The sequence below is a fragment of the Rhinolophus sinicus genome, linkage group LG03, assembly GCF_036562045.2.
Source record: "Rhinolophus sinicus isolate RSC01 linkage group LG03, ASM3656204v1, whole genome shotgun sequence".
Taxonomy (NCBI): Eukaryota; Metazoa; Chordata; class Mammalia; order Chiroptera; family Rhinolophidae; genus Rhinolophus; species Rhinolophus sinicus.
The window spans coordinates 27,358,307-27,383,270 of record NC_133753.1 but is presented as its reverse complement, the minus strand read 5'-3'; the positions used below and the strand labels follow the sequence as shown (position 1 = coordinate 27,383,270).

The 24,964-nt window shown below is 45.2% G+C and overlaps 1 protein-coding gene across 15 annotated transcripts in view; it reads right to left on the bottom strand.

Moving 5' to 3' along the window:
- SLC8A3 (solute carrier family 8 member A3) overlaps positions 1–24,964 on the bottom strand; it is a 167,072-nt gene that overhangs the window by 23,251 nt on the left and 118,857 nt on the right. The window contains exon 9 of one of the 15 annotated variants that reach the window (XM_074327287.1): positions 4,079–5,835. The exons of the other annotated variants lie outside the window; for them this stretch is intronic. Coding sequence (XP_074183388.1) covers positions 5,379–5,835 — 457 coding nt within the window. The 3' untranslated portion in view covers positions 4,079–5,378. Of the gene's footprint in view, positions 1–4,078; positions 5,836–24,964 lie in introns of those variants that run through there. 15 annotated transcript variants of the gene reach the window in all.

The window sequence follows — 24,964 nt, the reverse complement described above, 5'->3', positions numbered from 1 at the left end:
CCGTTGGCTGTCCCTTGCTAGATATATTCTCTAAATAATCCTTGACTCAGTGACCTCTTCCCGCCTGATTCCCACTAAATGCGTTTTCACCATATCAAGAAGGGCTCCTTTTCATTATTTCTAAATTTATCCTGGCTGCTCCTGACCAGCTAATGCTCAAGAAGCTTCCTTGACCTGGGACTATGGAATAGAGCTGGTGGTGGAGCTCTTAGCCTTTCTGTGGGAGCTTTCAGCAGCCTCATATTTCTGTGTTGGGTTCTTTTTTCGTCTTTATCTCCACAGTTGAGCACTAGTAGCCCCCATCTCATCAAGCCTTGGCAGGTTTCTGGCTCTGAACTGGGGCAGGAAAGCCCCTGTCACCTCCAACCATACCCGGACAGCCAACACTGACACTGCCCTGACTCTACAAGGTCTGAGGGAAAGGCTCGTCTCATGAGGAGGCTTAGGGTGTTTCATTTATTGATTTTTTAAATTAAAATTAATTGGGGTGACAAAGGTTAGCAAAGTTACGTAGGTTTCAGGTGTACAATTCTTTATTACATCGTCTATATATTACATTGTGTGTTCACCACCCAGAGTCAGTTCTCCTTCCATATAGTTGATCCCCTTTACCCTCATCTACCACCCCTCCCCACCCTTACCCTCTGCTAACCACTAAACTACTGGCTGTGTCTATGAGTTTTTGTTTTTTCATTTGTTTGTCTTGTTCTTTTGTTGTTTTCAGTTTTATATACCACCTATCAGTGAAATCATATGGTTCTTTATTTTTCTCTTGAAAATAGGGTCCCCGAAAACAGTCGTTCTTAAACTTTGGTGTGCATATGTGCCCCCTGGGGATTTTGTTAAAATGCAGATTCTGCTCAGCAGGTCTGGGGTGGGGCCTGAGATTCTGCATTTCTAACAAGCTCCCAGGGTTTGCCTGTACTGCTGGTCCAGGGCCCAACATTCCTTGGAGAAGTGTCTCTGACTCTACTAAAAACTTAGGGAAAAGAAGGCAGCTCAAATGCTCTTGCCAGTCAGAGAAAGAAGGCTGAATTAACATCTAGCATTTCAGCCAAAGGCTGGCGTGATTAGGTCTGTTCCGACACTACCTATTAAGGTGGACACTAGACACTAGAGTGCACCCGGAATAGTGTGACTAGTATGATGAAGAATTTATAAACCACATTTTAACTGAATTTGCTAATATTTCTATAGTGCTTGCTTTGTGCCAGGCACTGTACTAATATTAATTTAATCCTCACAACAAACCCGTGAGGTAGGAACACGGCAGGCAAGGTGCTTGTCTCTCTGCGTGTGTTATCTCATTTAATCTTCACCATAACTGGTGAGATAGGTATTATCTTTACCCCATTTTATAGATAAAGAACCAGATGCCAAGAAAAGTTAAGAGACTTGCCTAAGATCACAGCTAAATAAGTGGCAGAGCTGGGGTTTGAATTCAGACAGCGTGGCTCCAAAGACTATGCTTCTAACTGGGATCTGATGTGTATCCAGAGGAGAGTTGTCTGCAGGGGTAGATAACATCCACTCCAAATGGTTCTGGGGCTGTTACAAGTGCTGCTTCCAAAGGCCTTGGGCCATTGGCAAGGAGGCAGGCTTCAACTCTCTCACGTACCAGTGAGATGAACTGGCTTATAAGGGGAGTGATCACCCCATTCCTGGCAGTATTAAAAAGTAGGATGACCCTGTATGAAAACAGCCATGGAAAGGATTCCTACATTCTATAGGAGGTCAAATAGTAGGATGACCCTGTATGAAAACAGCCATGGAAAGGATTCCTACATTCTATAGGAGGTCAAATAGATGACCTGTAAAGGTCTATACCCAGTGGTGTGCTGGTAAACCAGCTGTTTGGGAGAGAGAGAATAAAAAGGAATTCTGATTTGGGGTGTATGCCTACAATGGTGTTAAATACTCCCACTATAGTCAATTTCAAGCTACTACTACTTTTAACAATCAGCTCTTGTGAACTAGTAGGAGCCAGTTCTAACATACCACTGACCGTGTCGGATTCCACCAAAATGTTTGAGAGCGGTTATAACGAGAAAAGGTAATTCTGATGGATTTACAAATTACTTTACCACATACTACTAGCATGTGCGCAAAATGGGTAACTATCTGATAAAGTAAGGCATGCATGTGCTTAATCAAACAAGTCTTTGGGGAAAAAAGGCTCAAAGATTTGGCTTTCAAAAGGAAAGTGGTGGGTGGGTGAGGAAGCTGTGTTAAGTTGAATTTCTAAAATGTCCCATCTCAGATGTTCTGCCTTAATACCTGGAACCTCTAACTATGACGACATATCACTCCCACAATGTTACATGATATGGTGTGTTATACGGCACAGTTAATCTTAAAAATAGGGAGACTATCCAGGTGGGCCTGATCTAATCACATGGGCCTTAAAAGCAGAGAGCTTCCTCTGGCTGAAGAAAGGGAACCTTCTGGCTGAAGAAGAAGGGGAACCAGAACCTTTTCAAAGCATAAGAAGGGCTCGGCTCGCTCTTTCTGACTTGAAGATGGAGGGTGTCACATGAGCAGGAGTGTAGGCAGCCTCTAGGAACAGAGTGGTCCCTGGATGACAGACATCACGGAATGGGGCTTCAGACCTAGGGCCGCAAGAGACAGGATGCTGCCAATAACCTTAACGAGCTCAGAAGCAGACACTTCTTCAGAGTTTCCAGATAAGAACCCAGCTGACCAAGGCCTTGTTTTCAGCCTTGTGAGAACCCTGAGCAGAGAACCCAGCCACACTACGTCTGGACTTCTGAGCTACAGAACTGTGAGATAATAAATGGGTCTTGTGTTCAGCCTCTAAGTCTGTGACAATTTGTTACTCAGCAATGACCGACTATAATAATACGGGAGGCTTGTTGACTTTATGAAGCCAGGAACTGAGCAAGACGGTCTCTATGTTGGTTATCTATTTTGTAATCAGAATACTCTGTCCTGGTGGCAGGGACACTACTAGGTTAGGTACAGCACCTTTGTGCAAGGCTGAGAAAAGATACAGCCTTAGAGATAGACCGCTTGGCACAGACAAGGTGCCTTCCTCTGGCTTGTGGAGCAGCAGGTCGGGGCACAGGGCTTGACATAGAAAGCCCTGGCTGCATTTGGGCCTCCACCCAGAGGTCTTTACGCAGTGCACAACCTGTACAACTGGGAGCAGCAGCCCTGTTTAGCAGACTCTTGCCTGAGTCACTATTCCAGACATACGCGCTGAACCAACAGGAATATGGGATAGGCTGAGGCAGAGAGATGAGTTTTACTGAAGAACTTTCTGCAACTTGGGGGGTGGGGGAGTGGTCAGATGGTAGGAGGATGAGTAGGAAAGGGAGGCACAAAGAGGGAGGGAAGGGTGTTTGAGTGTGTCCGGAGGAGTGTGATCTTTGCTCCTTTGGCATCTACTCTGGACCCTTCTGATAAGACCTCGCTGCTTGCAGCTTCTCCATCCCTATGACTAGCTGAGACGATCACAGAAAACCCACAAGGACGCGGCTACTCCTAGGCAAAATGTAGGGACAGTTTGTCTCCACTAACAATGAAGACCTGACTGCTGGGCCTGTCCCTGGGCACACACCCATGTGTCTGAGGACTTGATGCTCATTCTGTCTGTTCCAGAAGGTCTGGGATCATTCCTTGGCACCATAGCACGTGATCGACTCCTTTGTTGTCCTAAATATCCCTTTTCCCGATGGCTGAAGAGCTTCACACCTGCGGCTAAAGGGAAAAGGGCATCTGAGACGCCTGAGTGATTACGGACCTAGGCTTCAAGATATGGTCAGAGGCAAAGTGGCATCAAAAACCCCAAAGAGGCCACTCATTGTTTCCCAAAGGTCAGGGTAAAGGGAGGGACGTTTTTATTCCTTAGACAAGCAGTGTTCTAACGTAGCACCCTCCCTTTTGGACGTTATCATGCCTTGCAGGGCAGCTGTACAGGGTAGAAGAGATTTTAAATCGCGAATTTTTATCCTCTCCACCGTTTCATGGAGGATAAAGACTAAACCCTTCATCCCAGGAATTGTAAGCTCTCTGTAATGTCCATCCATCCACCCACCCACCCACATACCGTGTTTCCCCGAAAATAAGACCTAACCAGAAAACAAGCCCCAGCATGATTGTTCAGGATGACATCCCCTGAACATAAGCCCTAATGCATCTTTTGGAGCAAAAATTAATATAAGACCCGGTCTTATTTTTGGGGAAACATGGTATTTATTAGAAGCATGTTCCGGTTATCATGAAACTGAAAACTGAGTGGTGTCAACATGTACAGGAAGCATCCCTTTGGCCACTTCCCTTTGTTTGCGTATGTGGAACTTGCACAGGGTAGGGAGTAATACTAAGCTCTAGGAAATTCAGCACCTCTACGGAGGGAATCAACTTCCACTCCTCAGGCAGCTCACATCAGTCTCGGTGTAAGGACACCACAAACCACAAGAAGCTCCTACGCTTGACTATTGCTTATGGGCACCACACAAAGATAAAAGTGTGTGTGTGTGGTCACACACATGGGAAAATTAAGGTGCACACCCATTGTCTAACTATGATTTTTCTGCTAGTACAAGAGGGCTCTCATTTCTTTTAGCCACAATAAAGATTTCCCTTCCTCTTGGCTGCCCTATGGTGGGGAGGGCTTCATATTCCTGATTGAATGTGAATACATGTGAATGGGAGCATGAAGGCATGGGGCGAGGGCTGGGGACAGTCCACTGTACATTAGAGGGACAGTCTAGGCTTCCTGAAAGTAGTATCTGGAGGAGCTTTGACTAGTTATTCCCAAACGGGAGTTAACTTTCCAATCCCCATAGCAGTGGGCCTCTGCAGGTGTCAGATCTATATGTAACTCAGTTTTTTAAAACCCTATTTGAACCCCAAGTCTGCCCTGCCTTCCCTCGAGGGAGTTGGTGTGGGAAAGGAAGGATGACACATAGCTCCAATTCTTTCTGTCATCTAAGTCAAGAGGGGAAATTAAAAAAAAACACCAATGGTCTGGGCAGAAACAGTTTCAGTGCCCTGAAGGTGATAAATCCCCTTCTTGGGAAGGCAATGAAAATAATCTATAAAATCATTTTATTTAACCGTGTGTCTGCTATCAGCACCGAGGAGAATAAATGGCTGGTTATCTGATTCATGGCTTTGGAGATGTTGGGGCTCTCTGTCTTGCTTTCTCTTTCTGCTGGGGATCTCATTTTTTAAGAATGCTTTTGATCCAAGCAGAAAGAAGTTTACATTGTATAGGCATGAAACTTCAGGTCCATGAAAAACCTTCTAATAATTATGGAGAGAGAAGAGCTGGCTCCCCAGGACCTGACTCCAGCAGCCAAAGCTGCTGCCTCCCCCTTGATTTCCTGGGCCCTGGAGCACCTACGAAGCCCCTATTTCTGGTGGATAATTTCCAGAGATCCCAGGGAACAGCAAGGCCAGGAAAGATTACTGTCCTTGGGTTGGGCAGAGAAAATCCTTCCGTTAGAGACTGACTTAACTATGTGGAATATTAGCTGATTCTGTAGACATCTGATTGACTGAATCAATGAGGACGAAACAGGCAGCGCTGCAGCATTGCACAGCAGCATTGCACAGCTGCAATGCGCTCCATCTATGTGGACGTCAACGGGAATGCTCCATGTGGGGCTGTGCAGGGCAGGGGCCCTGGCTGAAAGAGCAGCCTGCGGATGGTGTGTCAGCCATTGTTGCCATTTTAGGTGTCTTGTCATGTGGGTCCCAAAGGAAGTGTCAGAAATTTCTGCCTGGGAGACTTCCAGATGATCTGTTTTCCGTTTCAGGGTTCTTCCCATCTTCCCAGCCAAAGAGCAAATTCTTGTTTTGCGCCACCTAGAGACACAATGGGACCCGCTGTGAGGGGTTTGAGCCAGTGGGGCTGCGACCTAGGTCCCCGCTCAGCTGCAGGAGTGCTGAGCACTGTATCCTCTGCTCTAATGCGAGAATCTAGCCTGCAACTGGTTCCACAGAGCTGGTGACCTCCTGGGGAACGGAGACACTAAAAGCAGAAGCTGAGATTTTCACAGCAGTGAAGGGGATGACCATTCTATCTGCTTTGTGTTTAAAGGTCTGAAGTGGTTGATGGAAGAGGCTGATACAGACAGTAAGAGATCCAGGGCCGGAACCAGGGTGAGGCAAGCGAGGCATATGTGCGAAACTTAAGGGCACACCAACTACTCAGTAATTAAGACAAATACTAGTCTAATGCAATAGTTTCAAAAATCAGAATGAATGCAAAAAATCCAGGACGACGAAATACCAAAATTTTACATCAAGACAGGACCCACACCTGCACTTGCACGACTCACTTCACCCAATCCTAACCCCCTCTAGGGGTCATTTGGTGCCTGAGATATAATGAAGAGGACGTCAGACAAAAAGGCAAAAGACCTGAGTGCGAGTTCTGCCGCTGCCTCTCACCGTGGCCTTCGCTAAGCCGGTTACCCTGTCTGAGCCTAACAAGGAGAGCCCTTCTTTCTTTCTTGGGATTTCTGTGAGTAGTGACATGAGCAAAACCCTACAACCCTTGTTTTCGGACACGGCAGGTTTTACTCACCTGAGTGTGTGTGTGTGTGTGTGTGTGTGTGTGTGTGTGTGTGTGTGTGATGTAAGGAGGACCCTACTTCACCCTTCAGGGCAAACCCTTTCAGCCTTTCAGGAAACCAGCCAACGTTTCAGAGTCCCTCCCTTCAACACGCCCTCCACTCTTCACCTGCCCCTCCTCCTCCACAGAGGAAGCACCCCCCTCCTTTTGACAGGCAGATCTCTCTATTATCAGACAACAGGGCAGAGACGGGGAGGGTGGAATGTCTTCTCTAAGGACATTGCCTTTGAACTGTGCTTTGAACAGTTGGCAGCCAGTCCTCTGTGGCTCTGGCTTCTGTCTCCCTGTTCTTGTCAGGAGTGGTCCATCTCTCCTCTGGGCCACACGACCCTGCTGTAACCACTGTCACCTCTGGCCAGGACCCTTTCCATAGCCACCGCATCTGGCTCCATTTCTCTTGTCCTGTTTCAGTCCATTTCCCTCTCAACAGCCACAGTGCTTTTTAAAATTCTTTAAAGAAAATCATAACATGCCACGCCCGCACTGAAACCCTCAGTGGGTTTCCATTGCACTAAGGATAAAATTAAAACCATGTAATCGAGCCCAGGAGTTGTGAAACTTCAGTACACTCACAATCATGTAGAGGGCTTGATAAAACACAGAACGCTGGGCCCCATCCCCAGTTTCTGAATCAGGACGTCTGGGTGGGACCTAAGAGTTTGCATTTTGATCCAGTTCCCGGGTGACACTGAGGCTGCTGGTCCAGGAACCACCCTGAGAACCTGATGAGCCTGCAGAGCTCAGCCTTGCTTGCCCCCAGCTCATGGCCTACCACTGTGCCTCCATCCACGGCCCTCGCTGTCTTTGCCTCCTCTCTGTTTCTTCCAATGCACCCACCTCATTCCTGCTTCAGAGCCTTGGCACCCCTGTTTCCTTGGCCTGGAACTTTCCTCCTCCACATAGTCTTATCTCCAGGTCCTTTTTAAATGTCTCAGCTTACATGTTACTTCCTTGTCCGCCCAATCTGATTGTCCCTTCAGCTGCTCTCCATCAAATCACCCTGTTTTGTTTTTATCTTATGTATTTGTTTATCTATATATGGTCTGTTTCCACACCAGCACACAAGCTCCTTGAGCGCAGAAACCATGACTGTCTCATTTATCAGCACTTGAACAATCTCTGGCACATAGACAGCACCCAATATGTGTTTATTCAATGAAAGAGTGAATGATGCATGAATACTACCAAGTGGTGAAGCCAGGATTTGAACGAGTCACTGACTGCAGAACCTAACCTAACACTTAACGTGTGATTGTACCGGCAGGTGTGCTGTGCAGGCCCGGGACGGTCTCCCGACTCCATTCTCAGCCATGCTACTCCCTTTACAGTGCTATTATTGGACTACTCTTACAAAATATCACTTTAATCACTCCTCTCTCCCATTCCAAACAAATCTAAGCTCCTTTGGCTTTCAAAAGACACATAAAAGGAGTCACCTTTGGCTAGAACCAACCTGGTTTTGCTGTCACTTCAATTATTCAGTCATGACTCCAGTTAAGCGTATTTTCCACTGTTCCTTCTGGTGACTGATGCCACGAAAATAATTATCCGTTCTGTCACTTAGTGACTAAGAGCATAGGCCCCAGGATCAGGGATATCTGGATTCAGTACCTAAGAGTTTTAGGACTTCTGACAAACTACTTAATCTCTGTGAGCCTCAGTTTCCTTATATGAAGACGGGTATAATAATTAAACCTATCTCCTAAGGTTTTGAGAGGATTAAGTAAGACAATGTGAATAAAACTTGTAGAATAGTAACTGGCATATAAAAGAAGTCATACAGAGAAACACAAATACCATATGATCTCACTTACATGTGAGGGGAAAAAATGAACTCATCTATACAGAGACCAGATTGGTGGTTGTCAGAGACAGTGGGTGGGGGTGGGGGCTAAGCAAAATGGGTGAAAGGGGTCACAAGGTACAAATTTCCAGTTATAAAATAAGTAAATTCTGGGATGTAAGGCACAGCATGGTGACTCCAGTTAATAATATTGTATTGTGTATTGAAAGTTGTTAAGGCAGATCTTAAAAGTTCTTACCACAAAAACAGAAATTTATAACTGTGTGTGGTCATGGACATTAACTAGATTTATTGTGGTGATCGTTTTGCAATATATACATATATCAAATCATTATATTGTACACCTGAAACTAATATAATGTTACATGTCAATTATCTCCATAAAATATGTAAACATTAAAAAATAAGCAGTCATAAATGTCAATTTGATGATGGTCTGTTTTTTAAGTTATAACTAGAACAACCAATAAAAGGATTATTCTTTCCCTAGTTTCCAGGATAGGGTCCAAAGAGGGCAAGATAGTTGGGAGATTGACAAGTGCCAGTTTGGAACCAAGCAGGGAATTTTTTGAACCCCATGGTCTGGCCTGAGGAAGAATTACAGACACAGGGGTATGCCTGGAGAGGGCTTGCATTTCCCCAATGTCATTCCTCATTTTCATCTCACTGCATACTGACCTTGGCCTGTCTTAGGAAGTCTGTTTGGAAATGGTTATTATCTTCTCCCTGCACCTGCTGCCCTAATGTTAGCTGCATGCCTCTCAGAGAGTAACCTTCTCTACTATCCAAAACTGCTCTGTGTTCTTTCCTAGGGTGGGAGCTCAGAGGTGGTTGCAGAGGCAGTTTATTTGCATATTTTCATCCCATTGGTTAGATGAGGGCCTTCAAAGATCCTCTCTGATCTTCAGAAGGGAGTATGTGTGGAAGAACCAATGATACTAATTTATCCTATAAAAGGTTCCTCAACCTTGGAGGAGGAGATCTCTACAGAGACCCAGCGGGTGGGAGCAGCATTTGAACTGACTTCCTTTTAGCCTGATCCTAGTTCTCTTGTTGACAGATAAACACCCCCATTCACACCCTTTCCATTTCCCAGTGATGCAAGAATCTGATTTTGTGTCCCACTCTGTGCCAATTTCTCAAGCTCCTTTTCCATCCAGCCCTCACCTCAATGACTTCTGAGCGCTGCTCTCTTACTCTGTTGGCCAAGCTGGTGAGGTGTGGAAAGCGTCTGTTTCCCTTTCATAACACATCTGCCCTTCCTCCATTTGCCACCTCTGAACTGTGTTCAGGGCCAGAAGGTTTGTAGTCAATACTCATTTTGAGCACGACATTTACATATTTCTGTCCTAATGGTGGAAATAAAATGAGCTTGGGAAAGCCAGGGTTCAACAGAGAGGCGATAGCCAGCCCAAAACACCCTGGACCCTCATTGAAAAACATGTTTGTTTATACTGCACATTGTGGGCTGCTGCCTTTCCAATGACATTCAGAGCTCGCAACAGTCAGGCAGAGTCGTTCACCTGAAATGGAAGGCGGTGACACTCCAGGGTGGTCAAAGAAAACATAACGACAATGCCAATAACATAATCCCTCTAAAATTCTACATCTGCCTGGAGGGACTTTAATCAAGGATTTCCAAGCACATTCCCCAGCTCTTGCCCATTCATCTGTACCACATCCCTGGGAAAGAGCTGGCAGGTAGGTAGCAGAGCACTATAAACAGAGTGCTGTGTCGTTAGCTTTGACGTGAACATATATATTTAGACAGCATTTTTCTGAAGAGCTAAAGAGCTCCACACACATATTATCTAATTCTAGCCCATTCATACAGCATCCCCTATATTTGCTGCCTTGCAGGTAGTTTGGAAAAGCGTTGGATCCACAGAAATTCACAACTTTAATGACTACTCCTGCCCCTCCTGTTCCTGCTTAATTTACAGGTATTTCTCAGTGCTGCTCCTGCTCACCCTAAAGGGTCAGGACCACAGCCTGACTAACCTTCCTACATATCACACACTGGGTTTCACGCCTCTGACAGCAAGGAGTGTAGGAAGGAGCCATCACACACTTCCTTCCTGCCAGATTGCATTGGGGTCTAGTTTGTTGGGTTGTGAAAGCCTCATCTGCATGGATAGCAGATGGACTTCACGATTATTACGAAGATACAAAGCAGGGAATGGTTTTACAGGGTGCACTGATAACACAGGCCCATGGTCCAGGCTAAGATACTAGTCGAGTGTCTCTATTCACCTTGAAAATGCACATTACCTTTAAAACGGACCAAGTGGATTTTTCATTTGTAAGAGCTCATGTATTTCCCTTCCACTGATACCATCAAGGAGGTGTTCTTCTGCTTTGTACCTACAGCACGTGGCACGGTTGTAAAGAATCAATCAAGTGTGTGATTATTTCCTTATTTGTCTTTCCCACTGTCCTAAGCTCTACAAGGACCGAGGCTATATTAGTTTTCATTGTTTCTGTATCTCCGGAGTTAAGCACATGTCAGATGCTTAATAAAAATATTTGTTGGCTGAATAGATAAGGGAATGAGTGACGGTATGAGTCCCACTGAGCATTCTCTGGTTTAGAGCTCCTAATTGTGTCCGTTTTTTCACTGCTTAAGTTCCATTTCAGGGTGTTGTAAGGGCCTCCACTCCCACTGCATACCATCATCCAGTCTGACCAACACACCCCCTCATTCTCCCGGCCCTCAGGGAGCACACAAGGGCTGCTAAGCGGAAGCCTCCTCTCCCTGGCCCCACCTCACTAGGCCTAGTCTCATCCAGTGGTTTAGTGGAAGTCTGGCCTCGGCTTATCTGACCTCACAAAACCCAGCATTGCCAGCGAACTCTCTCGCCTACACCTGTATACGTGGTATGGCGGGGAAAAGACAAACTTTGGGATCCCAGAGATGCGAGTTAAAATCTGAGCTTTATCGCTCACAGCTGTGTGACCTTGGCCACGTTCCTAGCCTCTGAGTTTCTGGATCTTCAGCAGGAACATGGACAAGACAGCATCCACATTGGGTAGTGTGTGGGGGCTAAACGAGAAGACACAGGCACCAGGCACCGTAAATGACAGTTCCCTGTCCTTCCCTTCTAGCCTCGACCCTTCCTTGACTCATCCTCCCTCCTGGCTGCCGTTCATCCTTCGGATACTTCTAGCTGTCACCCCCTACGTTTTAGGCTCCATGCTGGAAGTGTTGAGACTCAGACTATATTTAGATGCCTTGGCTCTTTTATTTTTTATACCACTGTGTTGCTATGGTGACGGCTGGGAGGGAAGCAAGGAGGACAGCCGGAAAGGAAGGATGGAGCTCAGCCATGAAGATCAGCAGATCGGGCTGGGGATGGTTCCTGGTGAGCTGGTGCTTCCTGAGGACGCTTGCTTGTGCATGCTGTCAGGAGAGGCCACCAAGAGCTAGGAGGAGGCCCTGTCTAGTAAAGGCTCTTAAGAAAAGAGACGATAAAGACGACTGACTGCGGAAAGCTGCTCACTCCCCTGGCCCCGCCACATCCTTTGCTCCTGGAGCCTTCCTCAAATGGCTTCTCTATCAATCAAGTCAGGAGATAGCAAATGGGGTTGGGTGGAGGAATGACATCATGATGTTGGAGTTTGGAAGATGCTTAAACCAGACTTCTTCCAAGAAGAAAGTGGGGGAAACTCTTGTGCCACTCAGCGCTGAGGGTTTGGAGGAAGAAACCACGAGGTCCAGTAAGCCACATTACGACCCCGTCTCATCACAAATTCAGTCCATGGGCAACCAAAGTTGCACAAGGGCAGAAGGGAAGAGAAGGTCCTTTATGCATGTGCAAAACTCCATGTACTTGGAGGTCAGGCATCCCAAAACAATCAGGCTGAACTCTTTCTTAGTTTCCTAACTGCCCTCTGGGAAGTTAGTCTACAAACTGGCCATCAGGGTCCAGATGAGGCCACAGCCATGTGTGACCTGAGTGGAGTCACCACAGTGCCTAACAGAGCAGCTGACCGTGCAAGGTCACTTGGGGCGGGGGCAGGGAGGAAGGCTACCTTACTCAAGAGCACAGAAGGGATGTCTTTCAGGTGAAAAGTCCCAAAAGGGCATGTGATATTTGGGCTGAAAATATATATACTGGCCCACCATGAAGTCTGGAAACATATATAAGAATGTCAATGCTTATTTCTCACTCATGGAAGGTTTGAGGGCACTATACGACAAGGAAGGAGGTTCTGACGCTGCTGTGGAAGGGGGCAGTCACAGCTGGATGCTGCTTTTAGCTCCTTCAAGTTCTGAAGACCTTATGATGACCCACGACACATCAGCAAGAGCGTCCTCAAGGTCAGACACTGTGCTTTACACAATAGTTCATTTAACCTTTCCCAGAACCCTAGGAGGTACTATTAGCTCTTCTGTTTTGCAGGTGAGGAAACAGACTATTAGAAGACAAGTAATTTTGCTCAAGGTTACCCAGCTAGTAAGTGACAGAGGCAAGATTTGATCCCAGTGGTGTGATTCCAAGGCTTATGTATACTCTCACCCCAAACAAACCCGTAAAATAAGTGTATCAACACCAATTAAACTTCCATGATCAGATTTTTTTAAAATCCCAAATTTATTTCAATTTTTTTCCTAATTTTTTTAGGGGGATAACCCTACTTAGCTGATGTTTTTGGGTAATCCAGCACTGAGTAAGTGAAGGAATAGCTCCAAGAGGGTCATTTTCCCAATTTTCTCCCTTCTGCTTCCTGTTCCTTCAGCAGATTGCATTTTTTAAATTGTCTTTAAAATGTTATTTACAAAAAAAGCCCCTCAAAAGCCCAACAACAAAGGACTGCAGCACATTTATTACGTAAGTCCTGCCTCTAAGGCAGAGCTGAGGTCCCATGTCCTCCAGAAGCTTTCCCCCCGTGGTGACTTCACTTACAGAGCCTCTCCATCCTCTGAGCCTCGTCCCATTTCCAGTTTGTAGCAACCACTTGGCATCCATCACCCACAGTCTCTCTCTCTCATCCTTATTGTCCTGTGAGCTCCATGGCGGCATGGCCATGTTGTACACCTCTCTGTTTCTCCAGCGCTTGGGAGAGTGAGGTTGGCTTGAACCACCAAACATTCACACAGGATCAGGAAGTTGAACCAAAGGGAAACTGACATTGAAGGAGGCCAAAGAATTGTGCGCACAGCAGAAGGTGAGGAAGGGCAGCCTGAATTCACCAGCTTCCTGTGCAGTTTCAACAGAAGTGGAAATGTTCTTGAATACACTCCTTCCTTTCCCATTTGTACAATTCCCTGGGGTCATAATCTACTATACTTATCATTTGTCCTGGGGCCCAGAAGGGATTAGGAGGAAGAGGGGAATAGGGGCAGGAAATAGACATGACCTAGCAATAACACATGACACAAGCTCATGGTCCAAAGGAAGATGGCTGATTCTGGTTCTAAAGCTTTCATAAGTTCAGATTCAACATGACTGGTTTCTGCTTCTCCATTTTGGAGACTGACCTGGTTCTTCTCCCCAGAATCACCACCTTCAGATTCCGGCCACATGTAGAGTAATTAGTTTTCCAAGAATCCATCCCTCAAGCACGGAGCCCTCTGATTGAGTTTTCTACTCTCTGGATAGCGCTTTGTACCATTTATGAAATGCAGTCTCATTCATGACCATTCAAGAGCTTCCCAACCACCTTGTGGGGTGGGCAGGGCAGTTATCAGGGACCCCATTTTATTTATTGCTGAGAACGGAATTATGAGATTAATTTTGGGGCATCTTGGTTGATTTCCTCTCTCCCAAAGGAAAACAAAACCTATTGGAAAGGCAGTTAGTGTATGTCTTAAGTTTTGGACAAGGAAGAGTAAGAGAGGAGCCAGAATTAACTATAGCACCAGTTGGCAGACAATGGACCATGTTTCATGTTCCCAGTTGCTTAGTAACAATGTCTAATACCTGAAGGCTAGGAAGTGCCAACGACCCTTTGCATTGAAACTGGGCACTTCTGTTTACTTCATTTTATCCTCACAACAGCCCGGTGAGGTTTCCAGAGTTACAATCACTCCCATTTTCGGGGTGTGACAATTGAGGAGGGAGGAATGAAGGGATCTGCCTGAGGTCACACAGCTGGTAACTGGTACTGCCTGGGTTAGGCTCATGTCTTCAGCTAATGAGGCCAAGGATATTTTCAGTACTCTTTCTTCCTCCCTGCCTACGAGCTTTACCCACCATACTTAAGCATTCTGAAGGTAACAGAAGCAGTGCACAAAGACGGTCCCTAACAGTTGATCGGGTATATCATAACATAAGAAAGGAGCAATCTTGCCGTTAGACTGACCTACGCGTTAGACTGACAGCTCTGCCACTGGATACCACTGGGAAAATCACCTTGTTAAGCCTCGATTTTCTGATCCGTAAAAGGGTGACATGAGGACTGAGTGAGGTGTCCTCCTGCAAATGGCTTCCCACAAAATGCTCCATCTATACTCACTGCTGTTGTGATCACTGACACCAACACTGTCATTAACCAATGAACCTGTTTTAATTAAATGATCGTGAATAAGAGCCTCTCATCTTGGTTATTTTCCAAGATGGAAGTGGTGTCCCACATGCTTAGGCTTCATCTTCTCTGTGTCACAAACTTCCTGGCTGTAAAGTTGCTTTTTTAGCACACCCTCTATTAAGTAGTTTCAATGGCTGTTGTCAATCGTTTCTGGGGCTTGAGGATAGCAATCCTGTGAGTAGGTGCTTATCTTATCTTTTCACCCTGCTGGTCATTATTCAGCCAAGCTTAACACATTGCTGCCTTTTCACTTTTTCCCTCACATTCTGTCTAGTCAAGTTTCTAGAGAAGCAAACTTGTCATTGAAGCGATCAGACAGAACACTTAGCATTTTCCTCACACACACGCTTTCAAAGTACTTTTCCATCTCTCTCCAGCGTTCAGTCTCTAGAGGGAATGTGGTGTCCAGGAGCATGGCATTTAAGAGAAGGGAACATGGAATGTTTTCCAGAAATGCTATATGCCTAATGGGGACTCAGAAAATAGTCACTGAGGAAGAGGAGAAATGGAGTTGGGGAGAGAAATTAGGGACCTGCCTCAGGTCAGCAGACTGGATAGCAGAGTCTGCAAAGATTTCTCAAGTTCTGTTTCCCAAGTGGCACTTGAAGTTTTTTGAGAGACAAAAAGCAGTGGAGGAAGAAGATGCCTGGGAAATACTTACATGTTGTTTATAAGGTAGAGGATAAAGGGGAAGATATGGCTGGACGAACCCTGTAGTAGGGGAGACATGAGAAAAGGTGAGGGCTTCTTGGAGTTCAGAAATTCAATTGCATTTATAAATGGTTACTGAGCATCTATGGACAAAGTATGTAATAAGCGTTAGGGGCTGAAAGAGTTACACTGTTTTTTACCCAAAGGAGCTTGGCATGACGCAGATTACAAACGCTGAGAGTGACCTAGAAGCCCTCACGGCCAAATTCATAGCTTACAGATTCCTGTCTGTGGCAATTTCTCTTGTGCTCTAGTCTTGGGAAGGGGAGTGGATCGGCACCCCGTTTTCCATGCACGCCCAAATAAACATACAACACACACAAAAAACCATATAGTAGTAATAATAATATTAAGACATGTGCAAGCAGATCGTAATTTTCTCTTTCCTCCCACACATCCTCCTTAGGCATTTTTTTGGTGTTGAAACTAAGGTGAAATATTGACCTGACTTTTCCCGGATAACAATGTTTGTAGTTTGTGTTTGTGATTATTTAGTGTGATACTCCTGAAGCCCTTTTCTCACCTTTAACCTGCGCACCCCCCCACCTACATTGACCAACATGACTGAATGTGTTTGGCAACTAGGAAATGTCAGGCATTTATATGTCATAAATGTCACAGCATAATAAGACACTGTGCTACACAGAGATGAGTAAGTTGGCCTCCTCTTCAAGAATCCACAGTCCAATGAGGAAGGCAAACATGTCAGCAGATATTTACACTGTAAACTCAGCCTGGTTTATGAAACTGGGGAGGGACTCAAAGACTTTGACGTTCCTATATGTCCTAAGACACTCATCATTTAATAATAATAATAATAATAATAATAATAATAATAATAATAGCAGCTAATACATATAATTTAATATGTTCCAGGCACTGTTTCAAGTGTTTTACATGTATTAATTCATTAAATTTCCACAACCCAACAGGGTAGGAACTGTTATTTTATTTGTTATCCTCTTTTAAAGATGATAAAACTGAGGCACGGGGAGGTTGTCACTTGCCTAAGGTCACACAGCTGATAAATGACAGAGATAGAATTTGAACTGAGGTGATCAGGTCCATAGTCCATGCCCTTAACCATCTACTATACGGCCCTTCAAATGAGATAATTAGAGCTGCTTTGTGAGACTGAAGGAGATTTTGGCCTCTGTCATCCACTGTCATTTTTGGATCTCTCTGGCTTCTTTACACCCAGCATTTATCAAGTGTTCCTTATATGCCAAACAGTGTGCTAAGTTCTCTCAGCACACCTGCTTCCACCCTCATGACAACTGGAAGAGGCAGGTGCTAGCAGTACACCTTGTTACAGACTGGATGGTGTGACCGACCTCCTGAAACTCTGGAGTTTCAAGAACCATAGGATACGTTTCTCTAGTTCCCTCAGCCTAAGACCAGCCATGCCAAGCCCTCTACCCTAGGAATGCATTGGTATCCACCTCTTGCTGAGTCTGAATCAGATTCCAGAAACCAGACCCTGTCCTGCCCGGAGCCAGTGCCCAGTTAGCAGTGCTGCAGGTAAGGGGATGGGGGGTCAGCTGATGAGCCGAACTGCAGTTCTAAAGGTCCTGACCGACGAGAGCCTGGGAGCTACTGCTGATGCCAGCTTCCACGGGTACCACCTTTGATGTCTATTCAAGAAAACAGAAATTCTTCAAGGATCTCCAGCCATCTAATAAAATTAGAAATCATTGCCCAAAGGGAAAAATAATTCAGGATTATCCTATCTCTAGATGTCCTTGCCCAAGTCCAGGCTAGAGTTTTATTCAGATAACCATCATAAAAATGAGGAAAGGAAGACAGTTTGATGTGAAGACGAGAGAACAGGCAGATGGCGCTCTGAAGGAGTCCTGGGTTGCTGTGCAACTTCCATTCATCTCCTTAAACTTCCTGGAACATTGGCCACTGATGCACATTACCTATCGATGGCCCAGCAGTCATATAAACACTGTCTATCAATGGCCACAGGGGCTTATGTCCAACAGTTTCAGACACTTGCCACTTGACCTCATTTATCTTCACTTACTTTTTATTGCTCTGCTATTAAAAAAAAAAATCTTGAGCACTGCATTCTCTTCTTTTTCCTGTCTTAAGCAGTTACTCTCTATCAAATACTCAATTCCATTTTCTGGATGTACAGAAAATCCCTTGAGCTGCCATTCCCAATTTCAGCTCTTAGACAAATCAAACAAATTCAAAACAATGGCTACAAGAACTAAAAGGGAAAAAAAAATTCAGCACCATCTCTCTTACATGTTTTTGCTTCATTGAATTTGAGCTCCACGTACTGTCTATCATTCCTATTTCACAAAAGAAACACACGGGCCAGAGTTTTGCAGCCTCTGTAATCTCCAAGTAGGCATTACCTAGCTAGTTTTCCAAATATTCATGGTGCATCCATGTATGTATGTGCATTGTATGCATGGAAATGTGCTAGAAATTGACAAATTACAAGTCCGATTCTCCGTCTGCCAAGAGACTGCAATACATGTGCCTAATAAATAGTGTTTGATAGTTACAGAACAAGTGCCACAGAAGTGTGGGCAGTGGAAAGAATGATCATCACTTGCTATTAAGAACACATAAGGTGCTCATTAAGAACACACAGGTTTGGGTAGGTGAGGTGAAGACGAGGGGTAAAGAAGGTTACAAACAGCGCAGCACTGAAAGAAGAAAACACAAAGTGCATTCAGCAGACGATGGGTAGACCCATGTGGCCAGAGCAGAAGTCTTATGGGAACAAGTAAGTGATGACATATATATCTGGTTGGTGATATTCTGAGAAACAACAAAACCTCATCTCTGGCTAGGAGTCCCTTAGGAATAGAATCCATCTAGGCAGGTTTTCTGGGGAACCCAGTGCCCACCACCTCCTATGGATACTGCTGTTTCTTTCCTAAAGATCGGCTGAGAAGCATAACCCTCAGAGCTGCATCAGCCAGCGATAATCCTGTCTTCCCTGTATCCTCAGGTCACGGTGCCTTCCTCAGCAGGCTATCGAACCCTCTCCTGCTGCTTCCTGCCACTGTCTGCTGACATCTGAGCCAGTTGCCTCAACATTGAAGACTTAGTACCTGGCTCAGTTTTCCCACCAGCATCCCAGGTGATGTTAGTAGTCCCTAGATGACTAATCCCAAATCCTTGCGCCGTGGTCCCTTGACCTTCTGATCTTTAGTGACCTTCACCACTGCTTCAGCCATCCACTCTCAAGTCCATGACCTAAGCTTTATCATCCCCTACAACTGCTCCATCTCTGAAATACAAATTCACTCATCCCAAGGCTGAACTTACATTCTTTACCAAAGCTGTTTCTCTTCATTTAATCCCCATGTCAGTGGATCATACCACTGTCCATTCACTCCTGCGTCCTGGATGCTTCTCTGCCATACTGCTGCTTCCAATCAGCCCCCAGATCCTGTTGTTTCTACCTACTGACAGCCTGTGACTACAATTTCTTCTTTCCATTCTCCCATAAAACTCATATTCATTGGCTGCTATCACCTCTGGCCTGGATTCCAGTAACAGTCTCCTAACTCATCTCCCTGACCTAATTCCTGCCCACTCAGGACCTTCTCCCAACACAGCTGGAGCCATCTGTCCAAGATGCAAATCTCATTAGGCCGCTCCTTCCCTTTTTAATGGTTCTTCACTGTCCTCCAAACTTCCTAGCATGCTGTAAAAGGCCCTGTTCTGGAATGCTACTACTTGCCCTCTTTCTTGCCTAGTTCCCACACATCTTCCAGACTTCAGACACCACCTTCTCTGAGAATCTTTTCCTCACTTCCCCGGACTGCCTTGGTGAGTCCTTCATGCATTCCCCCAGCACGCTGTGCTTGCCTCTGTGATGACACTTGTCACACTCAATTGAAATTGTTTGTTTACAAGACCATCTCCAGCACCAAGCAGTTTCCAGAATGTAGCAGCTCATAAATGCTTGTGCAGTGAACAAAGGAAGGGATGAATGAATGAATGAATGAATGAATGAAGGGATGTATGAGAAAACATTTTGAATCCTTAAATGGGAGGTAAAACAAAGTAAAAGATAAATTTAACATTTCATACTGGGTGAAGATGGGGGTGATGGAGCAATGGACAGAAAGAAGGACGTCTAGAAGAGGAGCTGGTTTTGGTGAATGCAAATGATGCTTTCAATCTGAGCACGCTGCCTGGAAGATTATGGGTGTATACAAGGGAACAGAGCCCAGGAGACACAGATTTGGGATTTATACACAAAGAAGGTATCTTTGAAGCAATCTATACAGATGATGTCTTCAATGTAGAATTCATAAAGAGAAGAGCAGAGGACAGAGGCTTCTTCTTGAAGGAAGTTTTACCAATTACCCGGATAATTCAGGTCTAAGTGAGTTTTTTCCTTAATTTTCTGAATAATTGTCTCCATTGTTTTTGATTCTGAGATCTACTCTGTGTGTATCCTCTCCCGCCCCCAACTAGTCTTTCTCTTGTTTGGAGCATATTTTGCTAACTCCAGCTGTTAATTACCTCATTATATAACCAGGTCATTGTGCGTTATGTTGGCTGTTTTTATACAGCATGGTGATTATTCTTCAATTGGCTTCTACTATTTTCCGCCAAAAGATAATTTATGTGACCAACATTGGCTGGCTATTGATCTATTCACGTTTTACCAGAAATATTCTCGCTCACTCTACCTCCTGCCTCCTCCAAGTGGATTTTCAATAAGAAAGTCCATGCTCTGAATTTTCTCCTCCCCCATCTCAAGTGAATATGTGTGGTCCCGTAAACATGTCGTATAATATGGGCACATCTTTACGCCTACCTGTCAATTTCAAAAGCTCAGTCCTGTTAGTGGATGACAGTACAGCACATTTGCACTGCCCAAGGGTTGCATTTTACCCCTAGAAGCCAAAATGAGCCACCATTTTCCAATTTGAAGTGTAAAGGTTTTATTTAGTGAAACCACAATTAATGTGGGGGGTTGACATATAAATACAAGGGAACTTCAAGAATCTGATAATGTTCTTTCCGGCCAAGGGAAGAATCTTTGGTCTTTTGGTCTTGTATATAGTGCTCCTTATTCTAAATAAATTCTAAATTTCTGATTCTTATAGAGTTACTACCATATTGCCTTGATGAATTTCTACAGCTAGACACAGAGCTGCTATCGAAGTGTGAAAGTGCATCCCAGTAGTGGGAGCTACTCTGGTCAAATCTGGAAGTCTCTAAGTGTAGCAAAACTCTTTGTTCTAGGGAATGGGTCTTAGCCTTCTGGGGGCCATGTACTGCTTTGATAATTCAGGTGCCTTTTACCAGGAAGTTGTACACACTCACAAACAGTGTTTTGTATATAATCTCAGGTTTCACAGACCCTATGAAAACCCAGCCATTGGTCCCCTAGTTGGTCTCCAGGTTAATAACCCCTAGACTAAGAGCTAAAGATCAATTGTTGATGGGAGAGGGATTTCAGCAACCTCAGAATGCGCAGAAAACAGCTGCAATGAAAATGTGAACTGCTGGGAAGTAGCTACAACTCCCAGCAGGAGATGCATGGCTTGTGTACAACCATGCCCAGCATGGCATTGAGTGGGCTGCCATCTTTCCTTCTGCAGGATATCACGTTTTATACCCATTCTATTAGGAGATTTTATTTTATGGCAGAAGATCTCTGACTTCACGATGGAAGTCAGCACAAAAGAACTCCTTTTTCTAAACAAAAACTTGCCTTATAGTCATTTCAGCAGAAACAAACCCCCCTTTTAGCAAGAGGGAGAGGAGAGGTGGAGACTCCTGCGTTAAAAGAGCTGCTCTTTCTGCCTCATCCTGCTTCCTTCCCACAAAAGCCTCGCTCCTCACTTTTTCTAATATATTATACTCCCTTGACTTCTACTCGCCTTTATTAGATTTCATTTCATTTTCTTGAAGCTGGCACCTGAAAATTCTATATCAGTCCCAATCTTTCAAATGTCTGGTATTTATCTCATTCCATATGGCTTAGCACATATCTGATTTCTGGGTTGCACACCATTCCCTTGAATCCTAAGGGGCAGCCTGGCACCTTTACTTTTTCAAAATCATGTTTAAAAGTGTGACCCAAAGAATGTGCCAACTTAGTAATCACTAATTACAAACTATGCCGTGATTAACTTTGCCTATGTCACCCTCATCCTCATAAATGCATTTACTAAGATTTTATATGTACAGGGAAGCTCATTATGCACTGAGACAATCTGAGATCTTTCTCTCTCTCTTTCCAAAGGAAAATCCTCGAAAACATCATGTTTCAGATACAGTTTTCAAGCCAACATTTCCCACCGTGTTACTTGCTATCCAATACCTCCCAACCTGTATACTTTGTTCAGGTTGTTCTTTGATTCTACTCTAAACAAATCCTTCCAGGGTTCCTGAGATCCTAACTCCACAAATATGTTCGAAGAAACTTCTATCCTTAACATCATATTCTTACCGCCCTGCCTTTTGTACCTGGGCTTCCAACAAGACTCAGCGATTTGCCTTTCCCAGCTTCTCACACTCTCCTGGATTTTTGCTAATGTGGTTGTTTCTGAATGGAAAGCTCTTCTTCCCTTGTATACTGGATGATTCCTAGTCATCAAGTGTCCTTTAGCTGTCCTGTAATGCTTTCCTGAAGCCCCTCCTCACCCAAGGCTCTTGTGTCACAGAGAGTACCCGCTACAGCTGGCACCTGCTACAGCTGCTGATTTACTTGTCCGTGCCCACATCTCCCACTAGACTGAAAGCTCCTTCAGGTCAAGGACTGGGAATTATTTGTCACCTAGAGGGCAGACTTCCTTCCTCCAGCCCTCTTCTTTGGAGTACATTCATCCCTCTAATTCTAACCACGTGGTTCAAATGGGAGCTGCCATCTTCTTACATATCCTACCTCCCGGAAGAGTGAATGGTCTAAGTGATCTCTGACACAAGAAGGAGAGTCCATCTCCAATGTTTGAGCTTAAGATGTGAGCCTGATGGCTGCTTGCAGCCATATTCCCAGCCCAATAGAGGGAACTAGCCTGAGAGAAGAAAGCTGCCATGAAAGGAGAAGACAGAATGAAGCCTGGAGGAATGTGAACTACTGGCTGTGGTCATCCTTGGGATGGCCTTTCTCATGCTTTGCTTACCTGAGCAAATGAATCCCTCTTTCTCTAAAGCGAATGCAAGTTGAGTTTCATAAACCCAAATTCTCAAAAGATAGGTAAAGTAATATTCACGACCTTAATGTTTCTATCTCTAGTTGTTGACTCAGGGATTGGCATTCAAAAGGGGCTCCATAAACCTAGCTATTGTCAGTTCAAAGCCTGAAATCGTGTTTGTTGTCATGTGGAATCCATGACTGAGGTGAGAGTGAACACACACCATACTATGATAGGAATATGAGACTCACACCTAAGAGCTGCATAGTGGTGAAAAGGTGACTCCATACACATTCTGAGCATCTATTTTGGTCTGAGTTTGTTCTATTGGTATTTGATCAACCATCCTACAGAAGTGTTGGCTACTTATTACTTGCCTAACCAAGAATAATTAGCTCCATGATACAGCCCTGAAAGACAAAAATGAGGGAGACGGTAGTATGCATACTCAATGGTGGGCTAGATGGCTACCCAGTTGGCTTTTTATTTGCATGGTGCACAGACCATTGGATGTGGGAGAGAAGATAGCTGAGATGGACATTGTTTACCGGCTGTGTAGCTCTGGAAAAGCATCTTAACTTCTCTGAGCCTTGCTCTCCCCATTCACCAAGTGAAGAGACTTGCCTCACAGCCCTCACCAGACTATTGAGAGGATGAGACGAGAAAACACACATGGTGGCACTTTGTTATTGCTGTCAAATCCTTTCTAGAGGAATCGTGTTAGGACCTTCTCTAAACACAGAGGCCACTGCAGGGCTGACAGGTCTACTTTGATAAACACATGGCCTAAGGCAGGGTCAACTGCTTCGAGAGCTGGCCCAGTGTACTTTCATCAAGGAGCTGAGGTGAGCCCTCATGTCCGACTTCCACTTTCTTTCTTTCTTTCTCCTCCTCCTGGCTCCAGTGCCAAACAAAGCTTCTGGACACTTCGCCTTCTGCCACTGCTCAGAAACCCCCTCAGCTCACCATTGGCCATGAAAATAGATCCCGAATCTCCCGCCTACCTGTTCCACCCCTTGGAACATGCCCCCAGGTATGTGCCCTAGCTAACGAGTTGGGCTGAACCTCTGTGAAACCTGACAGACTGTTCCTTCACAGGCTCCCACCAGCTTGTGCAATATCCAGAATGCCAGTCCTGTCTAAGACCCTGTGATGACAGCTGGCCAGATGGTGTGGGCCAGCTGCCTGGGGGCTCCATCCAGCTCCAACTTTGCTTCCTTCCTTGCTGACCTTTGCATAAATAGCTTCCAGCTGGTTCCCAGTCTGCTTGACTGGAAAGGGACATCGCTGACAACCTTCCCTCCAATGGGAGGCTGTGGTAGAAAGACAGAGGCTTTAGAGACCTGGGTTCAAATGCCACCCCTGCCACCACCATGAGAACCAGCACATAGAAAACAATCTTGCTGGGTCATATTTTCAGTCTGGAAAATGGGGACAATAAAACCTATATTACATTGCAAGGATGACCAAGTCATACTGTCCAGTATAGCTGTCCAGTGCATAGTAGGTTCTCAGGAACTGACGTCTCCTTTCCCATCCCTCAGGTATAAAACAGTCCCCATCACTGGGATATCTCATATCTCTGGCAGAACTGTGCATGCAAACCTGAATCCACTAATAAAAATATTTTAAAAATAAGTTTTTTTTGTTGTTGTGGTGGTGGTGGTGGCAGGGGGGAATCCATCTCCTTATCTCCTCAACCTGCTGAGACGTAAATTCTTGGTTCTGCACCCCCCATCTCCCGAACAACAGAGGACACAGCACGAGCTCCACTCCTTCCTGGGCATGGAGAGGAGGGGGGGGAGTGGGCCTCACTCTGTCAGCCTGTCTCAGGATGAAGACGGACTGTCCCACCTGCTGTTGGTGGGAGGAGCTCCATGCTGGGTACAGCTCAGCCAAGCCCCGGGGCTGGCATACATATGACAGCAACAAGAATAATTTCCATCCGCAGGGGCTGCTACATTTTCAGAGCATTTTATCTTCTTTCATCTGTGTTTCCCCCTACAATATCCATGGGAGATGGGCATTATCATTTCCATCTGACAGACAAGGAAATGAAGCAGGGAACAGAATATCACGAGTGGCTCCTAGGAATCAGACAGAGCTGTGCTCACATCCTGGCTCAGCTGTGTGACCTTGAACTAGCCGCTGACCCTCTGGGTCCCAATCTGCTTGTCTGTG